Source organism: Mirounga angustirostris, unplaced genomic scaffold, assembly GCF_029215605.1.
Source record: "Mirounga angustirostris isolate CCGP_5_RB_7025 unplaced genomic scaffold, mMirAng1.0.hap1 SCAF_1, whole genome shotgun sequence".
Lineage (NCBI taxonomy): Eukaryota > Metazoa > Chordata > Mammalia > Carnivora > Phocidae > Mirounga > Mirounga angustirostris.
In genome coordinates this window covers 48,187,443-48,202,793 of record NW_026991709.1, presented here as the reverse complement: position 1 = coordinate 48,202,793, position 15,351 = coordinate 48,187,443, and the positions used below count along the sequence as shown (strand labels likewise).

At 37.1% G+C, this 15,351-nt stretch overlaps 1 protein-coding gene across 5 annotated transcripts in view; it reads left to right on the top strand.

Moving 5' to 3' along the window:
* SENP7 (SUMO specific peptidase 7) overlaps positions 1 to 15,351 on the top strand; it is a 162,679-nt gene that overhangs the window by 35,569 nt on the left and 111,759 nt on the right. For 3 of the 5 annotated variants that reach the window (XM_064585083.1, XM_064585246.1, XM_064585123.1), the window contains one exon: positions 2,821 to 2,919. In XM_064585083.1, coding sequence (XP_064441153.1) covers positions 2,821 to 2,919 — 99 coding nt within the window. Of the gene's footprint in view, positions 1 to 714; positions 1,019 to 2,820; positions 2,920 to 15,351 lie in introns of all 5 variants that reach the window. The other 2 variants (XM_064585171.1, XM_064585211.1) reach the window with 1 other exon arrangement.

Here is a 15,351-nt window from a genome sequence, read left to right as displayed (position 1 = left end):
TGAACTGAGTAACTTTTTAGGTTATTACTAGGGCCATGTAACAAATTACCCCCAAACTTAGTGGCTTGAACTTACTTTGCTCAGGAATCTGCAGTCTGGGCAGGGTTCAATTGAAGATAACTTTTCTTTGTTTTATGTGGGAGTTAGCTAGGTTGGCTTGGAGGCTAGGGCCTGTAAAGGTTGCTCCCTCACTTATCTTGATATCTGTGCTGAGAAGAGTCAGTATCTTCCAGTATAGCTGCTTAATGGTGTCCAAGATTTTTTACTTAGTGGTTCAGGTCTCCTGAGGAATGTATACTGAGAGAAAGAGAAGGGGAAAAAAAAAAAGGGAGAGAGGACACACAGGAATGTGAGAGGCAGGCTGAAGCAATATAAATAATGCCTTTAATGATTTAGCCTTGGAAGTCACAGTCCTGCCCAGATTCAAGGGGAAGGAATGTAGAGTGCACCTGGTGTTGGAGGACTGTCAGTGTCACATCGTAAGAAGAGCATGTGGGATGTGGAATATTGTGGCCATTTTTGGAAAATATAGTATACCACAAAATCCAGTGTAGGCTAAATAACCTGCTCACAGAGGATCCATGGGTGTGAACAGCCTGAAGCCCTTACCTTTACCCTTTGAGGAAGCAATTGTTGTTCCCTAATTAAGAATATAAAGGAAATGATTTATTTTATTATTATTATTTTTAAAGATTTTATTTCTTTATTTGACAGAGAGAGCGCAAGCAAGGGGAACGACAGGCAGAGGGAGAGGGAGAAGCAGGCTCCCTGCTGAGCAGGTAGCCCGATACAGGGCTCAATCCTAGGACCCTGGGATCATGACCTGAGCTGAAGGCAGACGCTTAACCGACTGAGCCACACCAGCGCCCCCAAAGGAAATGATTTAGAGATAAAATTGTCTTTTGCAGATGAAGAATTATGAAGAGATACCTTTTAATACAGATTAGATATAAATAATTAAGAAGTTATTAGTACCTAAGAGGATCAACTCAGAGGTGCTAGTGATATAAGATTTGAGGTATCCTTTCTTCAAATTTATTCTATCCTCCTGACTTTTGCTCTGCTCTCACTGAAATCATTTTATGGATTGTTGCTAGTTGTAGTTGATATAGTACTTATTGTATGTTATATTTTATAGCCTGAATTTGATGCTTAACTGTTGTTTATAACTTTCTCTTAATGTGAAATTTAAGGTATTTTAAGTTCCAAACAAGTGATTTCAAACTTGTGGTTACAATCCATACATTCATTTGTTTATTCAGCACATCATGAGCCATATACTTTGGATATATAAAGGTGACTAAGTCAGGGTACTCTCTTTATTTTATTTTTTAATTTTTTAAAAAGATTTTATTTATTTGAGAGAGAGTGAGAGTGAGTGAGAGAGAGAGGATGAGCAGTGGGGGGGGCGGGGGGGAAGGGGTGGACAGAGGCAGAGGGAGAAGCAGACTCCCCACTGAGCAGGGAGCCAGATGCTGGACTTGATTCCAGGACTGTGGGATCACAACCCGAGCTGAAGGCAGACACTTAACTGACTGAGCCACCCAGGCACACAGGGCACTCTCTTTAAAGACCTCCATAGCCTGGAGAAGACAGACATGTAGACAAATATTTATAATACAGTTTGATACATGTAATATAAATAACATAATAAAAATGTGCCAAGTACTAATACCGAGAGAAAAGAATGCCTTGGTTGCGGGAGTGACAGTTGTGTGGATAGGAGAATAATTTTGAGCAGAATCTGAAGTATTTCACAAGGGAAAAGTAGAGGGAAGGGCATTCATACATACATACAAAGGGAACAGTACATACAAAGGTCTAGAGATATAAAATAATAATACGTGTTTGAAGGAAGTTGAGTAAATGGTGAGGTTGGGGTGTAGAGTCAGTGATGTGTGGCTGATGTTAAGGAACCCAGATTGTTAAGAGTTTTATCTTTGAGTAGTGGTGCCGTTGTATGTTAAATGTTGTAGCGATCATTAGGTTTGTGTATTAGAGAACTATGGGGATAGTGTTTGAAAGATTAGAAGAGGTAGAGACTGCGGGTAAGAGAATAGTTAGGAGGCTATTGTGATACTTAATTTACCTATCTTAATACTGAATGAGAGGTTTTTTATTTTTTTATTTTTTTTTAAGATTTTATTTATTTATTCATGAGAGACAGAGAGAGAGAGGCAGAGGGAGAAGCAGGCTCCCAAGGAGCAGGGAGCGCGATGCGGGACTCGATCCCAGGACCCTGGGATCATGACCTGAGCTGAAGGCAGATGCTTAACCATCTGAGCCACCCAGGCGCCCTGAATGAGAGGTTTTTTAAATAAATTATATTTAACTGCCTGTAAATTAAGCACTGAATTTATTTATTTTTTTAAAGATTTTATTTATTTGGCAGAGAGAGAGAGAGAGCACACAAGCAGGCAGAGCAGCAGGGAGAAGGAGAAGCAGGCTCCCCGCTGAGCAGGGAACCCCATGCGGGGCTGGATCCCAGGACCCTGGGATCATGACCTGAGCCGAAGGCAGATGCTTAACTGACTAAGCCACTCAGGGGCCCCTAGTCACTGAATTTAAAACTCTTTAAAACTAATTGCAAAATGGGGCGCATGGTTGGCTCAGTCAGTAGAGCATGTGACTCTTGATCTGGGGGTCATGAGTTCAAGCCTCATGTTAGGTGTAAAGCTTATTTTAAAAAATCAAAAAACCCCAAAAACTAATAGCAAAGTATAAGGCAGGTTAATATAATGATTCTGTTAGTTCGGTTAATATGATTCAGTTCTTATTTATATTTCAGTTAAACTGATTATTTTCTCATTCTGATTTCAGATAACAAAAATGTTAAATGCAAAACCGGAAGATGTTCGTGTTGAGTCCCCACTGTCCAAACTCAGAAGCTCAGAACACTGGGATCTCCCTTTGCAGGGGGTAAATAAAAACTAATTTCTTTTAAGTTCATAGTGTTGTTTGGTGTGTTTAAAATATTTAAATAAAACTGAATTTTCATTTTCTTATATATCCTTGCTTGGATTTTTTTGTGTTATATGCAGGTTTTTATTTTTATTTATTTTTTATTTTTTTAAAAGATTTTATTTATTTATTTGACAGAGAGATAGAGAGCACAAGTAGGCAGAGTGGCAGGCAGAGGGAGAGGGAGAAGCAGGCTCTCTGCTGAGCAGGGTGCTGGACGTGGGGCTTGATCCCAGGACCCCAGGATCATGACCTGAGCCGAAGGCAGCTGCTTAACCGACTGAACCACCCAGGCGCCCCTATATGCAGGTTTTTAATTAGTTTATTTCTGGTATTTGTTGAAGTGATGCTTTGAGGTTGGGGTCTCCTTTAGTTTAAGTATACCTTATTTTGTGTGATTGTTTTCTTGAAATTTAAATCTCGTTATTATAAAAGATATTTTAAATTTATGAGCATATTAAGCTTATTAGAATCATTTGCTCTTTTGCTCTTGTAAATTTAAGAGGGTATATCTTAAAATGTGACACAACTGTACTTTAAAAGGTATATGGTATATTACGGAGCTTTCAAGAATAGGGCTTAAGATGGCACTTTTTTTTTTTTTAAAGATTTTATTTATTTATTAGGGAGGGAGAGGGAGAGAGGGCACAGGCAGGGGGAGCAGGAGAGGGAGGAGCAGGCTTCCCGCTGAGTCAGGAGGCCAACGTGGGTCTCGATCCCAGGACCCTGGGATTATGACCTAAGTCAAAGGCAGACACTTAACCAACTGAGCCACCCAGGCACCCCAAGATGACACATTTTAAGTATTATTTTTTTCCTCATGCCTGGTATAACTCACAGTCAATTTTTAAAAATAGAATTTTTCTCAGATTTTCCAGTTTATCCATTTGAGCCTGTATTAGTCTGCTAGCCTAACAACAAAATACCACAGATTGGGTGGCTTAAACAACAGAAATTTCTTTTCTAACAGTTCTGGAGGCTGAAGTCCAAGATCAAGGTGCATGTAGGGTTGGTTTTTCTAAGGCCTTTCTCCTTGGCTTATAGATGGCCATCTTCTTGCTATTTCTTCCTGTGACCTTTTTTTCTGTGTACCCACATCCGTGGTGCTTCTCCTCTTATAAGGACGCTAGCCCTGTTGGGTTAGGTCCCTACCCTTATGACCTCATTTAAACTTAATTATCTTTGTAAATGCCCCATCTCCCCATATGGTCATATTGATGGTGAGGACTTTAACATATGAAATTGGCAGGGGGAAGCACTTCAGTTCATAAGATTAGCATTTTAGGATAACAAATTTTAAGTCATGTTGAATGTTTTTATGTTACAGACGAGAAAAGTTAACCATTTATTATAACTTGTTCTCAGAGGAAAGATTTGTCATTAATATTAGTTGCTTTAACATTATTTAAAAATTTAACTATCAAATAATACATTTGTTTGTTTTATATACAAGGTACAAAAAAGGGAAATAATAAATGAGACAAGATGACTTCTGCTGACATAAAAAAAATTTGCGTAAGGTTAGAAAATTTGGGATGTAAAGAAAGGTATAGGTGAAATAAATAATCTTTCTCTGTTCCTTTTTCCTAAAGGCAACCACCATTAATAGTTTTTTTTTCATTCCTTTCAAGAAAAAAAATACATATGCCTACATAAATAATAATTTGTATTATTTTTTAATTGTTATAGAACAGAGATCATGAAATATATACTGTTCTGTGCTTTGTTTTCATTTAATAGATGCTAAAATTTTTTTTTCTATTTTAACACATTTTTTTTATTTTTAAAGATTTATTTATTGGGTGCCTGGGTGGCTCAGTTGGTTAAGCATCTACCTTTGGCTCAGGTCATGATCCCAGGGTCCTGGGGGTCCTGAATCAGGCTCCTTGCTTAGCAGGGAGTCTGCTTCTCCCTCTCCCCTTTATCCCTCCCCCCTACTTGTGTTCTCTCTCACTTTCTCGCCCTCTCTCTCAAATATATAAATAAAACCTAAAATAAATAAATAAAGATTTATTTATTTAAGTAATCTCTGCACTTAACGTGGGGCTTGAACTCACAACCCTGAGATCAAGAATCACATGCTCTACTGACTGAACCATCCAGGTTTCCCTATTTTAATACATTTAGATCTACTTCTTTTATTTATTTTTGTTGGCTTTGTAGTACTGTAAAAATTTACAATATACCATAATTAAAAAAAATTTTTTTTTAGTAAAATTGACACACAATATTACATTAGTTTCAGGTATACAACATGGTGATTCAGCTTCTCTTTATGTTATGCTGTGCTCACAAGTGTAGCTATCATCTGTCACCATATACATAATCCACTTAGTTCACTGGTATTAGTTGTTTCTAGAGTTTTGAGAATAGAAACAATGCTGCAGTGAACAAGTTTTCTCCTTTTTTTTTAAACATCGTTTTTCATATGTAGAAAACCATTTTTGAGCAGAATTACTAGGTTGAAGGGAATTTATATATGAAATTTTAATGAACATTACAAAATTGTCTCTCAGAAAATGTGCACAATTTGTATTGTCACCAATGAGAGCTCCCATTTTTCTAGAAACTTACTGGCACTGGATATTATCATACAGCAAAATTGTTGCCAATTTAATAGGAAGAAGAAAACATTATCTTGAGAAAATTTGATCTCTTTGCATTTATGTATTCTGTCTTAGGATATTGAATTTATTGTGGAACAAACATGTACAATATCTATAATTTTTTTTTTTTAAGATTTTATTTTTTATTTGAGAGAGAGAGAGAGCGCACACGAGTCAGGGGAGAGGCAGAAGGAGAAGCAGACTTCCCTGCTGAGCAGGGAGCCCGATGTGGGGCTCGATCCCAGGACCCCGGGATCATGACCTGAACCGAAGGCAGACGCTTAGCCAACTGAGCCACCCAGGTGTCCCTAAATAATTTTAAACACACACACACACACACACAATCTCTTGGAAGTAGAATAGGCTTAATTTCCTTAAGCGGTATCTCACTAAATGTGTTTTTTCCTTTACTCTTGGGTCATACATATCTTTTAGTTTTTGGCCTTCAAGAGGCAGATGTGGATTACCTGAGAGCTCTTTAAGTATTAAGTCATTATGTTATAATCTTCTGTCTTCTCTTTTTCCTTAACTCTCTATTTCAGCAGTCTCCTTTTCCTGAGAAGCTAACCATTTACTTTCTTCTTTAGTTCCCTCTAACCCACTGAATAAAACAGTGTCTTCAGAGACATATTTTCTTTCTTTTTTTAAAAGATTTTATTTATTTATTTGACAGAGAGACAGGGAGAGAGGGAACACAAGCAGAGGGAGTGGGAGAGGGAGAAGCAGGCCTCCCACAGAGCAGGGAGCCCGATGCGGGGCTCGATCCCAGGACTCTGGGACCATGACCTGAGCCGAAGGCAGAAGCTTAACGACTGAGCCACCCAGGTGCCCCGAGACATATTTTCTTTTCCCAGGCCTAGTTTCCCACCCGTTGGATGTCTTCCTGAAGATAGTGATACTTAAGGTTTTGGAAATCTGTATCCTGTTTGAGATTAAAGTGATGCATGTGTCAGCATTGCTATGCTCTTTTGTTTCTTTAGACTTCACAGATTTTGCTAAGTATGCTTCAGTTTGTAGAGTTTGAGGCTGTACCAGTATCTTGCTTAGTTGTTTCTCTCACATACCTTTTTTTTAAGATTTATTATTTTTTTTTAAGTAATCTCTACACCAATTGTGGGACTTGAATTTACAACCCTGAGATCAAAAGTCCCATGCTTTACTGACTGAGCCAGCCAGGCACTCCCCACACACCCTTTTAAAATTGTTTTTAGTGGGTTTCTGTGAATGACAAAAATAACTTTGCATAGTCTTTAGCAGAATTTTAACTCATTTGTTTACTTATTTGTGGTTTTTATTGAGATATAATTTCATGAAATAGGTTCCACAGGTCTTAGGTATATAACTGGATGAGTATTGACTAATGTGACATATGTAACCAATCCCACTCAAAAATGGTTCCCTTTAGGGGCACCTGGGTGGCTCAGTCGTTAAGTGTCTGCTTTCGGCTCAGGTCATGATCCCAGGGCCCTGGGATCGAGTCCCACATCGGGCTCCCTGCTCTGCGGGGAGCCTGCTTCTCCCTCTCCCACTCCCCCTGCTTGTGTTCCCTCTCTGGCTATCTTTCTCTCTGTCAAATAAATAAAACCTTTAAAAAAAAAATGGTTCCCTATAATATGAAAAGTGATGTTCACTGTCCCATTGTTTCCAAAGGAATAGAGCATTGTCATGAGCCTTGAAAGTTCCCTTGTCTCCTTTTCCATTGTATCTTAGCTTTGCCTGCTGTCCCAACCCCCACCCCACTACTGGAACCACTTTTCTGATTTCTATTTCTGTAGGGTAGTTTTGCCTGTTCATACAGTACTCTTTTATGTTTTGCTTCCTTTAGTCAGTAAAATGTTGAAATTCGTCTCTGTTTTGCATCTATCAGTGGTTTGTTCCTTTTTATTGCTAAGTAATATTCCATTTTGTGGCTATAACACATTTTGTTTATTTAATTCTTCTGTTGATGGAGTTTTTGACTTGGTTTTAATTTGCATTTTTCTGATGACTATTGGTGTTAAGACATTTTCATATGTTGATTGGCTATTGTATATCTTTTTTTGTGAAGTGTGTATTCAATTTTTTTGCTCTTTTAAAAAGTTTTATTGAGAATTAATTTATATACAGTTAAATTAATCCATTTTAATTCTTCTCTGACTTTGACAAATGTATATGCTTTTGCAACCACCACCATAATAGAGGTGTGTGTATGTGTGTGTGTGTGTGTGTGTATTTGTAGTTTTTTTTCTCAGTGTACAGTTCTGAGTTACAAGATCTGTATAGACTCATATAAGTATCATGACAATGAAAATATTGTACTGTTCCATTACTCCAAAAAATTCCCTGGTGCTGTCCCCTTTGTAATTATACTTTGTCCCCACTTTTAACCCCTGGTAACATTGTTTTCTATAGCTATACCTCTACATTTTCCAGAATGTCACATAAATGGAATCATAGAGTGTGTAATGTTTTGAGAATGACTTTTTACTCAGCATAACGCCATTGAAATTCATTCATGTTTTTGTGTATCAGTAGTTTTTCTGTTCTCCCCATTGAAGGACATATGGGTTGTTTCCTGGTTTTGGCCATCAAGAATAAAGTTGCTATAAATATTTGCATACATGGTTTTTTGTGAGCATAAATTTTAATTTCTCTAGGGTAAATATTTAGGAGTGGGATTCCTGGGTCATATGATAAGTGTATATTAACTGCCAAACTGATTTCCAGAGTGGTTGTACCATTTTTGCCTTCCAGCAGCAATATTTGGAGAGTTCTGGGTGCTTTGTATCTTTCTTAGCACTTGATATTGCCAGTTTGTTTGTTTTTTTAATTAACGGATTTTATTTTTTAGAGTAATACTAGGTTTACAGAAAGATTGAAGGGATGGTACTGGCAGTACCCATATACCCCTCAGTTCCCCCTCCCTGTTACCCCCACACAATTTCCTTTATTAATATCTTTGTATCAGTGTGGTACATTTGTTACAGTTGATAAGCCAATACTGATAAATTATTATTATTATTTATTGGATATAACTGACATATAACATTGTATTAGTTTTAGGTGTACAGCATAATATTTTGATATATTTATATATTGCAGAATGATTAGCACAGTAGTTTATTTTTTTACAGATTTTATTTATTCATTTGAGACACAGAGATACAGACAGAAAGAGAGAGCATGAGCAGGGGGAGAGGCAGACGGAGAGGGAGAAGCAGGCTCCCCGCTGAGCCAGGAGCCTGATGTGGGGCTCGATCCCAGGACCCTGGGATCATGACCTGAGCTGAAGGCAGACGCTTCACCATCTGAGCCACCCAGGCGCCCCAGCACAGTAGTTTAGTTAACATCCATTAGCACACATAGTAATAGTTTTCTTATGATGAGACTTTTAAGATCTACTTTCTTAACAACGTCAGATAAATAATCAGTATCATTAAGTAAATCACATTCCCAGGACTTAATTTATCTTGTAACTAAAAGTTTATACCTTTTGACCCCCTTCACCCACTTTGCCCACTTCCCACCTCTGGTAACTACAAATTTGTTCTTTTTATGGGTTCAGATTTTCTTTTTTTTTTCCTTAGATTCCTCCTATAAGTGAGATCATACAGTATTTGTTTCTTTTTCTGACTTATTTCAGTTAGCATTAGGCCCTCAGGGCCCATCCATGTTGTGCAAATGGCAAGATTTTTTTTTATCGTTGAATAATTTTCCATTGTGTTTGTATATCACATTTTCTTTTTCCATTCATCTATTGACAGACACATTGTTTCCATCTCTTGGTTATTGTAAATAATGCTGCAATGAATATGGGGTTGCAGATATCTTTTTGAAATGGTGATTTCATTTCCTAAGGACAAATACCCAGAAGTGGAAGTGGAATTGCTGGGTTATATGGTAGTTCTATTTTTAATTTTTTTTTTTTTTTTAAGATTTTATTTATTTATTTGACAGAGAGACACAGTGAAAGAGGGAACACAAGCAGGGGGAGTGGGAGAGGGAGAAGGAGGCTTCCTGTGGAGCAGGGGGCCGATGCGGGGCTCGATCCCAGGACCCTGGGATCATGACCTGAGCCGAAGACAGACGCACAACGACTGAGCCACCCAGGCGCCCCTCTATTTTTAATTTTTTGAGGAAGCTTCATACTGTTTTCCATATTGGTTGTACCAATTTACATTCCCACCAACAGTGCACAAAGATTCCCTTTTCTCCACATCCTCATCAACACTTGTTACGTCTGTCTTTATGATAATGTCTGTTCCAACAGGTATGAGGTGATAGCTTACTGTGGTTTTGATTTGCATTTCTCTGATGATTAGTGATGTTGAGCACCTTTTCATGTAGCTATCGCCCATTTGTATGTCTTCTTTGGAAAAATATCTATTCAGACCCTCTGCCCATTTTATTTTTTTCAAGATTTTATTAGAGAGTGTGAGAGAGAGAGAGAGAGAAAGCATCAGCAGGGGGAGGGGACAGAGGGAGAGGGAGAGGCAGAGGGAGAGGGAGAAGCAGGCTCCTGATGGGGGTCTTGATCCCAGGACCCTGGATCATGACCTGAGCCAAATGTAGATGCTTAACCAACTGAGCCACCCAAGTGCCCTGACCCTCTGCCCATTTTTATTTTTTATTTTTTTAATTAATTTTATAATTTTAAAAATTTTATTTATTTGACACAGAGAGAGAGAGCAAGTGAGCACAAGCAGGGGGAGAAGGCAGAGGGAGAAGCAGACTCCCTGCTGAGCAGGGAGCCTAGTGTGGGGCTGAATCCCAGGACCCTGGGATCATGACCTGAGCCCTAGGCAGATGCTTAACTGACTGAGCCACCCAAGCACCCCTTTCTACCCATTTTTAAATTGGATTTTTTTTAATGCTATTGAGTTGTATGAGTTCTTTATATATTTTGGATATTAACCTCTTATTAGATATATGATTTGCAAATAATTTCTTACATTCTGCAGGTTGCCTTTTCATTTTGCTGTACAGAAGCTTTTTAGTTTGATATAGTCCCACTTATTTATTTCTGTCTTTGTTGCCTTTGCTTATGTGTCAGATTCAAAAAATCATTGCTAAGACCAACATCAAGGAACTTGCCATCTTCTAGGAGCTTTATGGTTTCAGGTCTTATGTTCAAGTTTTTAATCCATTTTAAGTTGACTTTTTTATGTGGTGTAAGATAGTGGTCCAATTTCACTATTTCATATAAGGCTGTCCAGTTTCCCAGCACCATTTATTGAAGAGAGTATTCTTTCCCCATTGTATGTTTTTTGTTCCTTTTATTTATTAATTGAATATATATGCATGGGTTTATTTCTGGGCTCTGTTCTGTTCCATTGATCTCTCTCTCTTTTTTTTTTTTCCCATTGATCTTAGGTCTATTTATGCCAATGCCATACTGTTTTGATTACTATAGCTTTGTAATGTAGTTTCAAATGAGGGAGTATGATGCCTCTAACTTTTTCTTCTTAAGATTGCTTTGACTATTCAGGCTCTTTTGTTGTTGCATACAAATTTTAGGATTATTTGTTCTATTTCTGTGAAAAGTGCTGTTGGAATGTTGATAAGGATTGCATTGAATTTGTAGTTTACTTTGAGTAGTGTGGACATTTTATCAATATTCTTCTAATCCATGAGCACAGAATATTTTTTCATTTATTTATGTCTTTTTCAGTTTCTTTTGTCAGTGTCTTATAGTTTTCAATGTACCAGACTTTCATCTTCTTGGTTGAATTTATTCTTAGATGGTTTTTTTGTTTTGTTTTGTGGTTTTTTTTTTTTTTTTTTTTTTTGCATTATATGGGATTGTTTTTTTAATATCTCTGATAGTTTGTTGTTAGTATATGGAAATGACATTGATTTTTGTATCCTGCAACTTTACTGAAATTGTTGATTAGTTCTAAGTTTCTGGTGGCATCTTTAAGCTTTTCTACATATAATATCATGTCATCTGTAAATAGAGACAATTTTACTTCTTTTTGATTTGGTTGTCTTTTATTTATTTATTTTTTGCCTAATTGTGAGATTTCTTTGGACTTCTAGTATTCTGTTAAATAAGAGTGGGGAGAGTTGGAAACCTTGTCTTCTTCCTGATTTTAGAGGAAAAACTTTCAGCTTTTCATGGTTGAGTATGATAGGCACTGTGGGCTGTGATATATGATCTTTATTATATTTAGGTACATTCCATATATATTTACTTTTTGAGAGTTTTTATTATGAATGGATGTTGAATTTTATCAGATGCTTTTTTGCATCTGTTGAGATGATGATATGTTTTACTTTTATTCTTTCACATTGATTGGTGGATGCTGAACCTTACTTGCATCCCTGGAATAAATCCTATTTTTTTTTTTTTGAAGATTTTATTTATTTATGTGACAGAGAGAGACACAGCGAGAGAGGGAACACGAGGAGGGGAGTGGGAGAGGGAGAAGCAGGCTCCCTGCCGAACAGGGAGCCCAATGCGGGGCTCGATCCCAGGACCCTGGGATCATGACCTGAGCCAAAGGCAGATGCTTAACGACTGAGCCACCCAGGCGCCCCTGGAATAAATCCTGTTTGATCCTGGTGTATGATTCTTTTGTATTGTTGAATTGGATTTGCTAATATTTTATTGAGGATTTTTGTAGCTATTTTCATCAGTGATATTGGTCTGTAATTTTTTTCTTTTTTAAAGATTTTATTTATTTGAAAGAGAGAGAGAGTGTGTGTGAGAGACAGAGAGAGCATGAGTGGTGGGGAGGGGCAGTAGGAAAGGGAGAAGCAAACTCCCCACTGAGCAGGGAGTCTGACACAGGGCTCAGTCCCGGGACCCCGAGATCATGACCTGAGCTGAAGGCAGACTCGTAACCGACTGAGCCACCCAGGCGCGCCTCTGGTCTATAATTTTCTTGAGTGTCCTTGTCTGATTTTGGTATTAGAGTATTGAAGGCCTGTAAAATAAGTTTGGGAGTGATTCCTCTTCTATGTTTTGGAGGAGTTTGAGAAAAATTGGTAATGATTCTTATTTAAATGTTGGGTACACTTCACCAGGGAAACTCTCTGTCCTGTACTTTTATTTGTTGGGTGGTTTTTGATTACTGATTCAATCTCCTTACTAGTAATTAGGCTGTTCAGATTTTCTGTTTCTTCATGATTCATTCTTGGTAGGTCATGTTTCTAGGAATTTACCTATTTCTTCTAGGTTGTCCTGAGTGGTGTTGTTTAATTAATTTTTCATAGTAGCCTCTTAAGATTTTTTGTAGTTTGGTGGTATCATTGATAATGTCTCCTCTTTCATTTCAGTTTTTACTTATTGAATTCTCTCTCTTTTTCTTGGCGAGTCTAGCTAAAGATTTGTCAGTTTTGTTTATCTTTTCAAAATACCAGCTCTTAGTTTCATTAATCTTTTCTGTTGTCTCTTTAGTCTCAGTTTCCACTCTGATCTTTGTTATTTCCTCCATTCCAGTAACTTAGGGGCTTAGTTTGTACTTTTTCTAATCCCTTGAAGTGTAAAGTCACATTTCAGATCTTTTTGTTTCTTAATGTAGATGTTTATTGCTATGAACTTTTCTCTTAGTACTGCTTTTGCTGCATCCCATAAGTTTTTATATATTGCCATTTTCATATGTCTCAAGATACTTTTATTTTTCTTTTGATTTCTTCTTTGACCGATTGGTTGTTCAGGAGCATATTGTTTAATCTTCACATATTTGTGAGTTTTTCAGTGTTCTTCTTGTGATTGATGTGTAGTTTCATACCATTGTGTTTGAAAAAGATGCTTGGTATGATATCAATCTTCTTATATTTATTTATTTAAAATATTTTTAAGTGAAAAAAAATTTTTTTTTAAAGATTTTATTTATTTGACAGAGAGAACACAAGCAGAGGGAGAGAGAGGGAGAAGCAGGCTCGCCGCTGAGCAAGGAGCCCAATGTGGGACTTGATCCCAGGAGCCTGGGATCATGACCCGGGCCGAAGGCAGCCGCTTAACCGACTGAGCCACCCAGGCATCCCAAGTTAAAATTTTTTTTTTATTTTTTACCATCACCCCCCCCCCATTGTCCCCACCAATCTTTTTTTTGGGGTGGGGGGAGAGGGAGAGAGAGAATCTTGAGCAGTCTCCATGCCCAGTGTTGAGCCCAATGCTGGACTTGATTTCACGACCCTGAGATCATGACCTGAACTGAAATCAAGAGTCAGATGCTTAACTCACTGAACTACCCAGGCACCCCCCACCAATCTTCTTAATTTTATTAAGACTTGTTTTGTGGCCTAATGTATGATCTGTCCCAGAGAATGTTCCATGTATGCTTGAGAAGAATGTTCTATAAATATCTTTTAAGTCCATCTGGTCTAATGTGCTGTTTAAGTCTAATCCTTCCTTACTGATTTTCTGTCTGGATGATCTATCCATTGGTGAAAGTGGGGTATTGAATCTCTTACTATTATTGTATTGTTTATTTCTCCCTTTAGATTTCTTAGTATTTGCTTTACATATTTAGATGTTCCTATATTGGGTTCATAAATACTTATAAATGTTATATACTCTTGTTGGATTGACCCCTTTATCATTATATCATGACCTACTTTGTCAATTATTGCAGTTTCTGTTTTAAAGTGTATTTTGTCTCATTAAGCATACTTACCCCAACTTTTTTTGGTTTCCCTTTGTAAGGAATATCTTTTCCCATCCCTTCTTTTTTAACTTATGTGTGTTTTTAAAGGTGAGGTGAGTCTCTTGTAGGCAGTATATAGTTGTTTTTTTTTAATCCATTTAATCATTCTGTCTTTTGATTAGAGAAATTATTTCATTTACATTTAAAGAATTATTGATAGGTATGGACTTACTGCCATTTTGTTAATTGGTTTTTGACTGTTTTGTAATTCCCTTATTTCTTTCCTTTCTCTTGCTCTATTCCTTTGTGATTTGAGGATCTTCTGTAGTGATATTGTTTGGTACCTTTCCCTTTATCTTTTGTGTATCTACTGGAGATTTTTGCTTGTGTTTACCATGAGGCTTACATACATTTTTATAGCAGTATATTTTAAGTTGGTAACCACTTAAACTTGAATTCATTCTAAAGCTCTACATTTTTATCCACTGCCCATTTTGTTTTTGATGTCACAATTTGTATTTTGTGTATCCATTAATGAATTATTGTAGTTAGAGTTATGTTTTTTTTTTACATTTTTCTTTTAGCCTTTATATTATACTTAGAACTGGTTAGCCCACCACAATTATATTAGATTATTCTAAACTTATATATTTGCCTTTACTAGTGAGATTCATACCTTCATGTTTTCTTCTTACTAATTAGCATCCTTTTGTTTTCGGTTAAGGAAGTCCCTACAACATTTCTTATAAAGCTAGTCTAGTGGTGATAAGGTCCTTTACCTTCTGCTTGTCTGGAAACTCTATCTCTCCTTCAATTCTGAAAGACACCTTGGTGATTTTATTCTTGTTTTTGGTTGTTTGTTTGAGTACCTTTTTTTTTTTTTTTAAAGTTTATTTATTTTTAAGTGATCTCTATCCCCATTGTGGGGCTCAAATTCATGACCCCCTGAGATCAAGTGTTGCATGCTCTACCAACAGTCAGCCAGGTGCCCCTGTTTCATCACTTTTAATACATAATGGCACTTTTTTCTGGCCTGCAAAGTTTCTGCTGAAAAATCTGCTAATAATCTTTTGGGAGGGGGTTTCCTTGTGTATAACAAGTTGTTTTTCTCTTGTTGCTTTTTATATTCTCCTTGTGTTTAATTTTTTGCAATTTAACTATAATGTGTCTTGGTGTGAATCTCTTTGGAGATCTAATTTGGAACATCTATT